The sequence below is a fragment of the Pleurodeles waltl genome, chromosome 5, assembly GCF_031143425.1.
Source record: "Pleurodeles waltl isolate 20211129_DDA chromosome 5, aPleWal1.hap1.20221129, whole genome shotgun sequence".
In the NCBI taxonomy this organism is placed as follows: Eukaryota; Metazoa; Chordata; class Amphibia; order Caudata; family Salamandridae; genus Pleurodeles; species Pleurodeles waltl.
This window is the reverse complement of record NC_090444.1, coordinates 93,549,788-93,564,192: the sequence shown is the minus strand read 5'-3', so window position 1 is coordinate 93,564,192 and position 14,405 is coordinate 93,549,788. Positions and strand designations below refer to the sequence as shown.

The 14,405-nt window shown below is 42.2% G+C and overlaps 1 protein-coding gene across 2 annotated transcripts in view; it reads right to left on the bottom strand.

Annotated features, from left to right (window-relative positions):
- The window catches only part of LOC138295406 (cryptic protein-like), a 71,524-nt gene that overhangs the window by 37,038 nt on the left and 20,081 nt on the right, over positions 1 to 14,405 (bottom strand). The window contains exons 2-6 of one of the 2 annotated variants that reach the window (XM_069233676.1): positions 14,012 to 14,061; positions 13,735 to 13,908; positions 13,136 to 13,250; positions 12,940 to 13,046; positions 7,565 to 9,583 (exon numbers count right to left, since the gene is read on the bottom strand). In XM_069233676.1, coding sequence (XP_069089777.1) covers positions 9,465 to 9,583; positions 12,940 to 13,046; positions 13,136 to 13,250; positions 13,735 to 13,908; positions 14,012 to 14,061 — 565 coding nt within the window. In that variant the 3' untranslated portion in view covers positions 7,565 to 9,464. Of the gene's footprint in view, positions 1 to 7,564; positions 9,584 to 12,939; positions 13,047 to 13,135; positions 13,251 to 13,734; positions 13,909 to 14,011; positions 14,062 to 14,405 lie in introns of those variants that run through there. The other variant, XM_069233677.1, reaches the window with a different exon arrangement.

The following is a 14,405-nucleotide window of genomic DNA, read 5'->3' as shown; positions in this document are numbered from 1 at the left end:
CAAACCCAGACATTTTTGAAAAATAGACACCTGGTGGAGTCTAGGAAGGTGTGCCTTGCGTGGATCCCCCAACATTTTCATATCCAGACTCCTCTGCAAACCTCAAATATAGCTAAAAAACCAAATCACATTTTCCACACTTCTTTGCAGGATCACTGTGCCAGTACACATTTCCTACCACCCAATGTTCCCATCGGTCTGCCGAGAAAAATTATACCTCACTTGTGTGGGTGGCCCAAGTGCCTGTAACAGGAAAAGGTCAAAAACGTGTAGCGATTGAGGGGCTAGCACAGAGTGGATAAGCACAATTTTTTTAAATACATTTTTAGGCTGACTCTGCTTTGGGGAACTACACAAGTGAGGTATAATTTTACTTGGGATACTGAGAGGAATGCTGGGTAGTAGGAAGTTTGTGCCGGTGCAGTGATCCTACAAAGAAAAGTGTAAAATGTACTTTAAACAAATTCAGGTTTGCAGGGAGTGTAGATAAGAAAATGTTGAAGGGATCCACGCAAGCCGCACTTCCCTGGACTTCACCAGGTGTCTAGTTTTCAAAAATGTCTGGGTTTGGTAGGTTTCCCTAGATCACCGCTGCACTCGGGACCAAAAAAAACACAGGGGCGCCCCCTCCCCCCTGGAAAAAGAGCTCCTTTTATAATAGATCATTTTGCTATATCCACATCCTTCTATGATGTTCCAAACACAAATTGTGAAAAGAAATGCACTTATGTTAAAACAAACCCTCACCCACCAACCAAGATGGTGGCATGCTTCATCGTCAAGGTCCCCTAGCATGTCACGGGTGTGCTTTGATGCCTGATTACAGCAGAGTCATTTTTACCAAACATACTGGCTGGATTTGGCACAAGGGTGGGTGATGATTCAGTAGATAAAATTTTATTAACAAGAGATTTCACAAAAATGAAATGCACTGTTAACGGAAAGGCCCAAAAAATGAACCAATGACTAAGCTTGTGAGCTGTAAAGCTGCATCAAGGCACCAACCGCTCTACATTCCATTCACACACCTTTCATACATGACATGCACAAGACCATTCACGCCGCCAGTTGCAGGCCCAGCACATTACAACACTCGCATCAAAAGACAGCACCATTCAAGGGCCCATCACTTTCATATGCCCACATGCCTCATACAGCAATCACACCAGCTGATTGGAGTGTGGACTGGCATTTGGCTAGCAGTGTGTTGCAGCGGTCAACAGCAAGTCACTATTTTCACCACCAGCTAAACACCACTCCACACACCACCAGCCAAGTGCCACTCCACGCACACCGCCATCACTTTTTTTTTTTTAAACAAAGAAACCACTAATTATAAATAAGTACAACACTACAAACAAAAGCTCTAACTAAATACATGACAGTAATGCCAACCATGAAACTGAACATATGAAAATATAAAATAGGCAGTTTAAGCTCACAGTAGTTCCCAGTAATTCTTCTGGGTGTGGTAACTCCTGAAACCGCCAGCCACACAGCCCAGGCTTTGAAGGGCAATCCAGGCAGTACATCCAGCTCTCCCTCCAGATACCTCTTCGGGCACAGACTACATTTCTTAGTGGGCAAGTCTTTTTTGGGAGTGGGAGGAATACGATCAGGAAAGTGGCGATCTTTCAATCTAGCCACATCCTCCACCACTGCTTCTCTAGGAACTCTTGCCTGTTCCATCACAATAACGCTCTCTATTACTGACTTCTGAAATTTAACGAATTTCATCCTTGACTCAGAGGAACAATCCTTGAACACAATAAAAGCATTAAAATTTGCTAAATTTAACAAATTGATGGCCAACTTTTTATACCACACGTTAGACTTACAAACGGCAGTGTAAGGTTCCAACCTCTAATCTACTCTTTCAACACCACCCATATGCTTATTGTAGTCTAAAATGCACAGGTTTGCGCACTTCTGCAGCCTGACCCCAAACAGTCACAGAGGAAATACTCATCATGGATGATAGGTAGCATGTACACATCCGTCCTGTCTACAAATTTCAGAGCTAGCAGCGCCTTACGCAAGGCACTGCCCCTTCACAAGTGTTTTTTTAATGTTATTGTATACACAGACAAGCTCCCATGGTTAGCCTTTCCATTTAGAACTGATTGTGCCACAAGCAACAGTGTCCACCCTGAAAAGTTCCTTCAACTGCACTCCAGTGTAGAAGTTATCTACGTACAAATGGTGACCTTTGTTAAACAGTCGTCTACCAAGTTCCCACACAATTTTCTCACTAGCTCCAAAACTAGGTGGACAACCAGGGGGGAATCCCTACCAGTGTAGACCCTGAAATTATACACATCCTGTACTACTTTTAGACAGCATATACATCTTAATTCCATATTGTGCCCTCTTGCTAGGAATGTACTGCTTAAAAAAAACACCCTTGAACAGGACCAAGACTCATCTACAGATATTTCTTTCCCTGGAACACAGACCTCTGAAAAACAATCTACTAAATGTAGGACAGTCCTAATCTTAAAAAGACGGTCACAATCAGGGTGATCTCGTGGCAAGGCTAAAGCATTGTCAAAAAATGTAGCATCCGAAGAAGCAAATACCGATTACGAGTCATGGTTGCAGGAAATATAGCTGTTGTTATCAAGTCACTCGTAGACCAATAAGAAGCCAGTGACTGCTTCCTTATCAACCCCATCAAAAAAGTCAAACCTAAGAGCTTTTTCATCTCTTCCAGATTTGTGGGAGTCCACTGGGTAGCTCTAGACTGAGGCCCAAGTCTGGCAGCGCTGTCCCTCAAATACTGCTCTGCATACAAATTAGTCTGCTCAACAATCTCTTCCAAAAATACATTGTTCATAAACTGAAAGAAATTGGCAGGCAAAAATGTATGTATTCACTCTACACCCTGGGAGACCAGTAAAGGCAGGCAACTGTGGCTGCTCCATGTTCGGGCAACCTAGACTTCAGATCTTCCAATGGGAAAACCTTCAGCCCCAGGCTGCTGCACTATTGGCACATCAGTGACCTCTAAAACAGACCCCTTCATCTGCACTGAGTGGCTTCCTCATCAGAAGATTCCTATTGGACAGAAAACTATACTGCCAGAATCTCACTTCCTCCTCTGCCTCAGAGCAGTCAATCTCATAATCATGGTCAGAAGAAGACTCAAAAAGCATGCCAACAACCTACTGAGCAGTCACTGCAGCTAGCCATGATCCTTTGTAAGTGTAACTTGACAAATGCGCCAACAAACAGCACTGTCTAAAGTAATAAAGTGTGGCTTTATCACAAAGAGTTATGTAGTCAAAAACTAAACTACTCACGTGCCTGAAAAAGCAAGACTCACCACTACTATGCACCGACAGCAATCAGCAATATCTGACTAAAAAGAGAAAGCAAATTAGACATCATTGTGCACAAATCCAAGAATAATATCGCACACAATCCTGCATTTAGTACACCACCTACAAACATGTCATTCATGCATGGCAACAATACCTTTTGGAGTAAATTGTTTTTACTTACCTAAAACATGCAACTACAGAAACAGATCAACCACTGCCAAAACCGCAAGGAGCCACAGCAAAGGAAGCAGTAGCTTTGAATTAGAACAAAAAGGAGAAATATACTGTTATATTACAAATGCAAATACTTTGCCATTTGACAAACCCCGCCACCAAGCATTTAGAAATTTTCCCTGGTGCCTAAAGGGATTCTGCCCCCACTTGGGGGCAGATGGGCCTACATAAAGTAGGCCGATCTGCCCACAAGGGGGGCAGAAATGGGAAACAGTTGTATGCCCCCTTGGGGGGTGACCCTTAACCAAGGGGCTGCCCCCCACACACAAAAAAAACAAAACTTACAAAAAAATCCCTAGTGTCTAGGGTGGCTTCTGCCCCCCTTGGGAGCAGATGGGCCTATAAAAATAAATAGGCCATTTCTGCCCCCCTTGGGGGCAGATCGGCCATCAGTAATGTGCCCCCTTGGGGGGGGGGGGGGGGGTGACCCTTGCCAAAGGGGCAGCTCCCCCACACAACACCACACACACAAGATCCCTGGTGCCTAAGTGGAAAAATAGGCCGATCTGCCCCCAAGAGTGGCAGAAATGGCCAACAGTTCTGTGCCCTCCAACACAAAAAAAGAAAATCCCTGGTGTCTTGATGGCCAATCAAGCCCGGGGGGGAGGGGGGTAACAAAACAAAACTTGCCCCCAGGGCACCGACCCTTGTCCAAGGGGTAGCTGCCCTAAAACAAATATGATCCCTGGTTCCTAGTGGGTTTCGACCCCCCGCGGGGGCAGATGGGCCAAATAAATGGCCTATCTAGCCCCCAGGTGGGGCCGAAACAAAGATGTGATATTGCCCCCAGTGGAACGACCCTAAATCAAAAAAATCCCTGGTGCCTAGTGGTGGATTCCTGCTCCACGATCGCAGGCCTTGCCCACGATCGAGCAGGAATCCATTGTAAACCGGCACAGGGGGAAAAGGAAAAACTCCTTTCCCCCTGTGGGTTTTCCCCACAAAAACCCCCAGTCCAGGAGGAGGACTCACCATTTGAAGCTCCTCTCTCCAAACGTACTGGAAACAAATGGCTTCCAGCGCGTCCCTGGCAGCATTTGATGATGTTGGCACCCTGTGAGCGCACTGATATCAGATTGCTAGGGGGGTTCGGGGTGGAAGGAGAAGTGATTCCCCTTCTATCCCTGATGGGGGGTGTGGGTGGGAGGCCCACAGGGAGGGAGTGCTCCCCCCGTGGGCCTGGTGCAGGAAAGCTGGTCTCGTTCTCCCCACACGGCCACCGTGGCCGAGGACAAGACCAGCTCATACCAGGCACCCGAGGGATTAAAGCTTCTCATAGCTTCCTTGTGGGTTTTGGTGTACTCGCCTTAAACTTTCACTTTCTGCTGGTGTTGACTAGCTTTATTTTCCTTTCTCTTGAATTTTGCGGAGAGTCAATTGAGGTCCATTCTTTATGCTGGTGTTTCTTGGAATCCATTGTGTCCTGGCAGGTTGATGGCACTGTTTAACATGCATCCACTGACTTTCTAGTAAAACTGTCATCCTCTAGTTCTTTCAGGACTTGATACTTGCTACTGAGGGTGACTGAGTATTCACTCTTTTTATGCACCTTAAGGATAGTGTTAAATTGCTGGCGATTTGTCAGTTCCATCCATGCTTTCTTCAGCTTTAGCCTAGCCACAACAAGGTGATGGTTTAACGCCACACCCACTCATCACTCAACTTGCAGGGACCTCCAGAATGTCTTGCAATGCTGACATGGTCGATCTGATTTTCTGTTGAATGGTCTGGTGACACCCACACTGCCTTGGGTATTCTTATGTGGGATACCCTACTGGCTATCCACAGACTGTTCAGAGTCCAGATATCTGCAAACCTTTAACGATACTTGTTCAGGTCACCAAGGACATGGTTGCCTCTGACTTTTGTACCCAGTGTTGTCGCTTCCAGTCTTGGTTTAAGCACCACTGCAGGTGAAATGCAGACCTATCATAACCAGAGCCACTGGAATTATGCGATTTTAGGGCTGTGGTGTTTTCCACAATTATGGATTGGCTGCACTTGCCACAATCCATCATCTGATGCATATCTGCAGATTTCAACAAAAAATGTTTCTAGGTCAATCAGATGAAATGTTACTTTAAAAAAAAGTGACAGCACATGTTGCGACACATTGGAGGGCCCCTTTACAAAGTTTGATTGGTACCCTGTCTTTTGCTTAATGCTGAATTTGGGTATTAAACTGCTACTACTGAGGTGAAACGTTTGCCCAAATCCTGTTAACACTGTAAAACTTATCAAATAATGAAATAATGTCGCAAAACGTGGTGTATTATGCTGCATAAGTTGCTTTTCTGCATAATTAAGTCAATCCTGCAAAATTTTCATCCCACGTCTCAATTCCTGTGGCCTGGACTAATTCAATCCAGTGATCTTTGATGGCTGATAAACCAGAAGAAATGGGATCACAAATAGTGCACCATAAGAGTTTGCAGCAAAACTTAGAAACCACTTAAAATTCTTACAGTAACAGTTGAGGAATTTTTCAACAATGCACATTCATTTTGAGAGGACGTTCTCTAAAGGAAGCAACATGAGGTTACAAAAAGCAACATAAAATCTACACTGCAGACAGCATTTCTTTGAAGTAGCTATTGTGATGGAAGCAGTGATTATAATGGCAGAGTCCTTATTCAAAGATTTCAACACTAGCCCCGAAATTGTCGCCATTTCAGATGTGCAGTTAAGAGCCATCATTATTGTGAGAAGGGTATCACCACTGTTGACCAACATGAGAAAACAGCTAGAGCAGAATTTAAAGACAGGCAAATATTTTTCTATTGTGTGATGAATGAATTGATAAGTGATATTGCCATATTGGCGATGTTTGTTAGGATGGTTTAAGAGTTCATAGGCAGAGAAATTTAACTTTACTGCCTCTGAAAACTACAACTAGAGGAGATGACATTTATGAAGTGAAGAATTATGTTGCTAAAAAGATGCCCCATTGGAAAAATGTGGCAATAACGGATGATGAACCTACAATGACAGTGCATCATTCAGTTTCATTGCCAATTGTACTGCAGATCCCGATTTCCTTTTATTATTGAACTCCATTGCATTATACAACAGGGACATTGAGAACAAGGAGTCTTAAATTAATTTTTGGAGTCTTGTGGATGCTGAAAAGTACGAGAACATCTGCACAGTTGCTATGAAACTTTTCTCTGCTTGGCTCCACTTCTTTCAGAATCCGCCTTATGATACGGACTTTGTAAAATCCAAGTTTTGAACACATCTGACTGACAAACATTTCAATGGCTGTCTCAGAGTTGCCCTCAGGCTATGCCCCAGATTGCAGGGATTGGTAGATGCTAGGCAGTATGCCAGGCACTGTTCAGTTTCTCACTGATATGGTAGAGATGTTTGTTTTATGAATCTTTCAAAGTTTTGACAAGCCTCCTCCTTTTACCCACCCACAGACACAGGTTTTTTTTTTTCCTCACTTACTGAACAATGTGTGTAACAGAATACCAGCACTGAGGAATGAGCCCCATTGACCTTCCCCACTCCCGGCAGCAGCTTACATTACCCAAGACGCATTAGTTTGTTTTACGTTCTTGTTTTTTTTTTTTTGGCTCTACTAGAATCTGCTCTCCCTACAAGATACTCCATACCAAGGATTAGTTTGAGTGACTCCCTTTACCCACATTAATCAGACTGTGGAGTGCTAGTAGATATAGGAGGTTCCACCACAACTCTTTAGTGTTTTGTCTTCAGCCTAACGATCTGCCTCAGGAATGGGGCAGGCAAATGTGACACCATAAGATGAACGGTGCTTATGTCATTCCTATGTACAGCATTTGAGTAAAGTATGATACTGCGCTGGATCCGTAAATAGAGGTCATATATGATATTCCTGCTATTTAATTTGCCAAAGCTTGCATTGATATTCTGAAGGTGGTGAAGTTGGACAATATAATTGCAATGTACCAAAAATTACTAAACGCTAATAGATATATTTTTTTAAATCTCTCAAATGTTTTCATTGGTTGAACTAAGAACAAAGCAAAGTTTACTGACACCAAGACAAAAGTAAATGGAACAATGAGGCTAATTGCCAAGTTAACTGATGCTACAAAAGGTTTAGTGAAAATGCAGCATAACATTTTCAAAGAACACAGAGTAGAGGGCAGAGGTAGCACTTTCCTTAATGCACCAAATAGTTCCATGAAACAAAGCTGGGCGCTAATACCCTTTTGAATCCATACACTTGTGATTCAGCAAAGTTTTGCACTGATCTGGTTGTCACATACTGACATGACTAATCATTTCTTCAGAATTGCCCTTTAGAAACTACCAGATTGGATTACATTGGAGGGCATCATTCAGTACCAATGTAAGGTTGATTTTCTTTTGTTTATTTGTGATGCATTACTGTTTCTGTAATAGTTGTTAATTGAAAGGTCTTAAAACACATTGACTGACCTGTCATTATTATAACCGTTTCGAGCTAGGGAACTAAGAATTTGGTTCAAATATAGTATCTGGCTCCATGTAAGTTAGTCTTAGAGCAAACAGCTCTGGGAACAATGTCTGGGTCACTTGGCCTTTAGTAGCTCACGGGTTTCACTGATCAGTTGTAGCTCTCACTATAAAGAGGTTGCAGACCAATGGTTTAAAATGAGCAATATCAATAATACAGTATAATAGTCAATTCTTAAAATAATCCTAAACTATAAAATTGTATAATGTTTTACAGTGTGCTCAAGTATGTGGTATAACATTGCTAGTCGTTGTACAAATTATCTAGTGATAAAACACTGGAGACAGTGAAATAGAGGTTAATCTTTATTATAGCAAAAGGCATTTAACACTCCCCCCTTTAAATCTATAATGTAGGCAGTTCTCTGGAAAGCAATGAATGCTGCTTCTGGGCTTATATGTCCCTCCTGTGACAGAATAACCAAAGAGGCTCTCAAGTGTAAGCCACTGTAACAAGAGAGGCTCAATGACCTCACTTTAGTCCGATTTATTAGGTCAAAAGGAATAAATGCTGGGCGCCCAGAATCAGGAACAAACTGGAAGTCCCTTCCAGCATAACAGGGAGCTAGCATCAGAGTGCCCCTCTTGCTTCAAGGTAAACCACACCACCCCAAGTAATGCAACTTTTCAAGTAATGGACCCTTGTGTGCACCAGCACCTCACGCTCTATGTGCCTTTTCCCAACATACAATGGCAGCACAAGAGAATGATTGATATAAATGCATCTATCAATATAAACAGCCAGCTACTCAAAGCTTACATTCCAAAGCAGTCACTGAACCAAGAGAATCACAAGCAGAAATGGGGTAGGACAGAACTTAAAAGTGGGGTATGAAATGTTGAGGGACCCTGAACCCCATACACCTTGCAGCTGCGGTTGTGGCTAGCAGAGTTCCAGTTCTACAGTACTCTATTTACACAAGCAAGCATGTGTTATGAAATAAAGTATTGGCTTGAAATTGGAATCCCTCATGAAGAAAAATCCTAGGTACTGCGGGCAACATTTAAAAAGGTGCCATTTAGGTCAGCATAGTGAAATTTGTATACATTTAGAGACTCCACTAGACAACACATTTCCCAGACACAAACATTAACACATTCCAACGATCACAACATTTTGTCACAGTATTCAAATGTTTGTCACTCAACTTCAGACAAAGCTAAAAGTGATACATCTCAGTCAAGTTAAGGAAAAATTGACATGCAAGTATACGATACAGATTTAAAAGCTAAAATAAATAACCACATTATACATTTAGAGTTCATCTAGTCTTCCACTGGAAGAAACATGGTTGGTGATGACAGGATCTTCACGACTTATGTCCATAAAATTACAACATACACTTAAGAATCCCTTCCTTAACCTCCCACCACATAATATATACACCAGAAAGATTGGCAGCACCCATGCAGGACCATGGGTTAATGAATCATCCACATAAATTGATAGACCACAAAGAGTATCAAGATCAATGCTTGTTGGGTCAGCATGTTGCTCCCAGATTTCAATCCCAAGATTTCATCTTCATACTTTATCAGATCTGAAAAATAAGGATCATGACGTCACTGTTGTTTCTGCCTTCAAGTGCATGCAATTATGTGTGTTAGGAGTTTATTATGGCCAACGTCACACCCAGCAGAGGTGCGAATGGCTAGTAGGAAACAGGAGCTGCTACATTAGTATGTCTACAAAGACAAATTAACATCTTCATGTGTGCAATCCACCAGAAAAAGTCTGTCTGCAGAGGAAGGTGGCAAGCACTATTCTGTTCATGGGGAGCATTAATACAATCACAAACCCAGCATTGTCCTTTTCTCTTGGCAAAATCTCCATGAACAACTTATTGGCATATGGCCGGTCCTGGTGTGTTTCCTGTACAAGTGGTACCAAAACATGCATATTTCAAACATGCAACTAGGGCTTAATCAAACATATATGCCACAACCCCCTGACAAATTCTGCCTACCACTGAAAATCTAAACATAAAATTAACTACATTTTGCAGAGCTTGAAGATTCTCAAATCATTGACCTGGAAATTTCATATGCTGTAGAGACTGACAAGGTTGATCGAGGATCGACATGGCACAAGTTGACTGCTGTTTGGATAATACTCTACTGGGGATACTAATAGGTGTTCACAGGTACCTAGTGCCAAATATTAATGAGTGCAGATAAGGCCTAAAGCAAAATAATCAATTTATGCAATGGCCTTAAAAAGGGCTGCATTTTAGCACAGAGTATTTCATTAAATATTTATGATTCACGTGGAACGTTTGAATATTATAGGATGTGTTGGTTGCTCGAAAACTGGGTACTTTCCTAGTGGTCACCTTGCTGGAAGCAAATTATGTAATCATTTTAGACCAAACCCTAGTCAACTTATTTGGTTTAGAAACCGTTTTTCCCCTCAAAACGGACATCTGAAGTTCAGCTTGACAACTGGGGGAATTCGTAGAGCAAGAACACAAACATGCACATTTGTTATTAGCATTTTCTCAAAATGTATCCACCATTTCTCACATGGTCAATTTGAGTTAAAAGATGGTTGCTCATGGAGTAGGTCTCCAACTAACATACTCTAACAGTGGCTTAAAGTGTATGAGTTATATAATATGCCTTTTTAGATCATTTGAAGGCAAATGTTTGACTCCTTGATTGCAGTGCATAGATCTCTGGCAATTCAAGCTACTCAAATCTGACTTATCACTTCCTACTCGGAAGCCTTGGGTGCAACTATCAAATAGCTTCCGTGAATCTTCACTGCTCGAGACATGCATTGCTCTAACTCTAAGGATTTTAATAGTTTTAAGCATATGTCCTGTGTGACCTCAGAGTGTACAGCTTCTCAGCACTTTTTACACAATCAGCGTGCAACAGTAGAATATACACGCTAGGGTCTAAATATAATTATTATAAATACAATTCAAACTTTGACTGGGTCTAAAGAACATTTAACAGTGTTACCACCCTGCTGGATTCAGCCAAACATCTATCACTTTTGGATAGTCAAGTCAAAGAGGAGTGGAGGCAGGGCTGCTTGCCATGTCACCCTTCCCATGTGCAAAGGTTTTCATACTCTATGACCCACCTCTGTTCCTGTGGATCCAGCCACCTCTTCCTCCCATCACACGAGGCAATCCAGGCACTCAAAGTTCCGGATCACTGCTCCCTACATATCTGATAAAAGGAGGCCATGTATTCAAATACCTTCTCATTTCAATGCTTTATTCTCTGCTCTTGCCCATTGCTCTACCCGCCAGGAAGGGCGTACTCATCTTCTAGTTCCTAGCTATCAAATCCAAGGCCAGGGACAATGCCATGTCTATTAATATACTGCCTGCCTTCTTGGGTGTAGGCCAGGGTAAATCTCCCTCCAGCTGTCTAGCCAGAGTTTGCCCCCAGATGACAAGCTATTTGCTCACAATACCCATGCTCAACTGGACTAGGCTGCCAACAGCAACCCACATCTCAGGCAGTCTTAGGCCCCGCCTCCAAAAAATGTCTGCTATTTTCCCAGGGGACTAATACGTTTGGTGTAAGATATTTAACTGCGTAAACTTTAATCTCGTATTCCGTGACACCGAGCACAAATCAATATCCTGTTCCATTCCTTATCTATAATTTCTTGACGTCAGCTTCTCACTCATCTTTAGCCTTTGTCAGCTCTCCACAGCATCTCATTAAGTGCCCTGTAGAACAAAGTAATCGGGTGCTTGCTGTTCCCCAAGGACATGAGAAACATAACAGCCTGTGGTGCAAGGGTTCTTGAGTGTGTGAATGCCTGTATGTCGTAGATCAGAGAACAATTGGGTCAGAGCTCAGTAGTTCAAGAATTGCCCTGGTGCTAGTCTCTAGTCTCATCAACTGTTCTAGCGGTATGTTGCCAATGCCTACAAAGCAATCCTGAGTTAACTATGTTATATGAATTTCTTTAGTGGCTCATCCGAGCATCTTGAACTTATATTACTCATGATGAAATTGGAAGAATGTTTTCTTGTGAAAGCATAACATGCAAAAACAGTTGCAAACTTCATCTAGACAACCGAGCTACTGTACAAGTAAAATATGCATTTTTAGACAACCCCAAACATCTGCATGGTTATTTTTCACTCAGAGGATTTTGTATAAATTAGAGACTGTGGTGTGGGAGGCCAGAAGTACCCCTACAGTGCAACACAGGAAGGATTTTAGTATCAAGAATGCATATGCACTATCTTCAGACAGGGTTCAAGATATCTAGCATGTGTGGTTTTGCTTGCCAGGCAATTAAAGTGAGTCTGCTAGCTGCACTATCGGAGTAGGTTTTCACAGATTAGTAGGTATGATTTCAGACAAGCTTCAGTTTTTTGCCTATGTCCCATTACAGATGGTCATGTTTTTATATATTTTAATCAACTGTTGTAATTGCATCAATGTTATTGCAGTTGTATCTGTTCTAGAGGCTCCACAGTCCTCATTCGGAGAGCAGTATCAAAAATAAACATTACTTAACATATCAAATTCAATACAGACTTTCTATCCTTCTGGAAAGAAGTAGCTTTCCTATTCATGGGTTAATTTACCCAAGAAAAAATTCCATCACTTTTCGAATTGACTGTTACTAAACTGGTTTAATGCACTGTTTGTTTTCCATGTGAGGCCCTACTTTGCATACATAGCTGCATCTGTGCTACATAAAATGTTTTATCAAATAAATCTGATTCGTGGGTCACTACCAGCCACCCCTCCACAATCTGGCCCCAACTCCAACATCCCTCAGAACGAAGACTGGAGGTTAGTTACTCTAATTTTTTTCCTGATGATGGAAAGTTGTCATGAAGTGGGATTGGAACAGACCATACCACGATTTTCCCATTTTCAATATAAGGTCAGCTTTAAAAGGAAGAGTCCTTACCACAGCCATCTTGAAATTTTAGGAAGCAGTGCATGACTCCATAGACGCATCTGCAGAAAGAGCAGCCTCTTTCCAACCAGTCTCCATTACGAACTGAACCACAGTCACTGCATGAGGAAAAAAACGAGGAATAAAGACTATGTCCAGCAGAAGCATCATATAAGCACATCCAAAGTACAGAGGTAGCGTAAATCACCTGGTGCGGATATCAAATTCACAGAACCTCCCGGTGAAGTATTTGGGGCATGCACAGAAACTTCCTAAAATGCAGGTGCCCCCATTTTTGCAGCAGTGTCTGTCCAGTGACCGACCTAAGAAAGAAAAATGTGACTCAGTCTTATATAAACAGAAGCACAGCACACAAACGTTTGGATAGAAGCTTTGACAAGAATAGTTGTGTTCAGAGCGAATATGCTGGATCTTCAACTTGGATACCTTTCAATTGAAATTTCTCCTTCATTAGAAATCCAAACGCTGCTTGCCGTCCTTCCACAAAATCAACAATGCTTAGTTCAAACTTCCCTGTGATCAACACCTGGCTTGTCATTTCAGAATCAAGAAAAAACAAGTGGAGGTGGCCTGGATATCCAGCACGTTACTGTGCTGAGGATGCAGTGGGTTGGTGCCCTTTGGCTGGCCCACATTTTAAACCCCAATGAGTAACAATGCAAAGACCATGTAGAATAGAAAACAATGGATTATAATGAGGTGGAATGTAAAGCGTTATTCAAACGAGATGGCAGAAATCCCAGGCTTACGGCATACGTAGAGATGAGTTGAAGCTGATTGGCTTACTCTCAGTCAGCCCGGTGAAGGCTAGGGCTTCGGCGAAATCCTGTGCCTTCCCGCCTTTGTGGGCATGTGATTGGCCACTGACGTTCCGTAGGGTCACAGAAGCTTCCCGTGACTTCCGGGAGGTCACATGGATATCTAGGCCCTGTCGTTCACTTGGTACCACCCACAAAAGGCCTGCAGAATAGGCATAAACCAGAAAAAGAGAGGTCATGAATGCACACTGAAAATAAAATCAAGATGCAGTCTAAGAAATTTCAAAACCCTAACCACAACTTACCATCTACTAGAAGCAGCGTTGGCACAATATTAACTGCAAAATAAACAAACCTAAAAGAGAATGTAGGATAGAACCCAGGATTAGTACTGTGGGGGTCCAAGTACCAACAGGAGACAGCAAATTATATGTATAGACCAGAAAGTGCAGGTAGGAAGTTGCAAATATTTTTCTTTGCATTTTAATACTTTAGGTTTTTCCTGTTAACGTTGAAAAAGAGAACTAGAGCGCACCTGTTTAGGGAGAACACAAGATCCTGTAGTATGTTAAGGAATGTACTAAGGCTCTTCTGCTATGAACATACTGGTTCAAAAAGCAATCACAACTATAGATTCAGTTTATTTAATATCTTCACAATAAACAGACTGAATCTGCCATTACTTTGCAATCAACATAC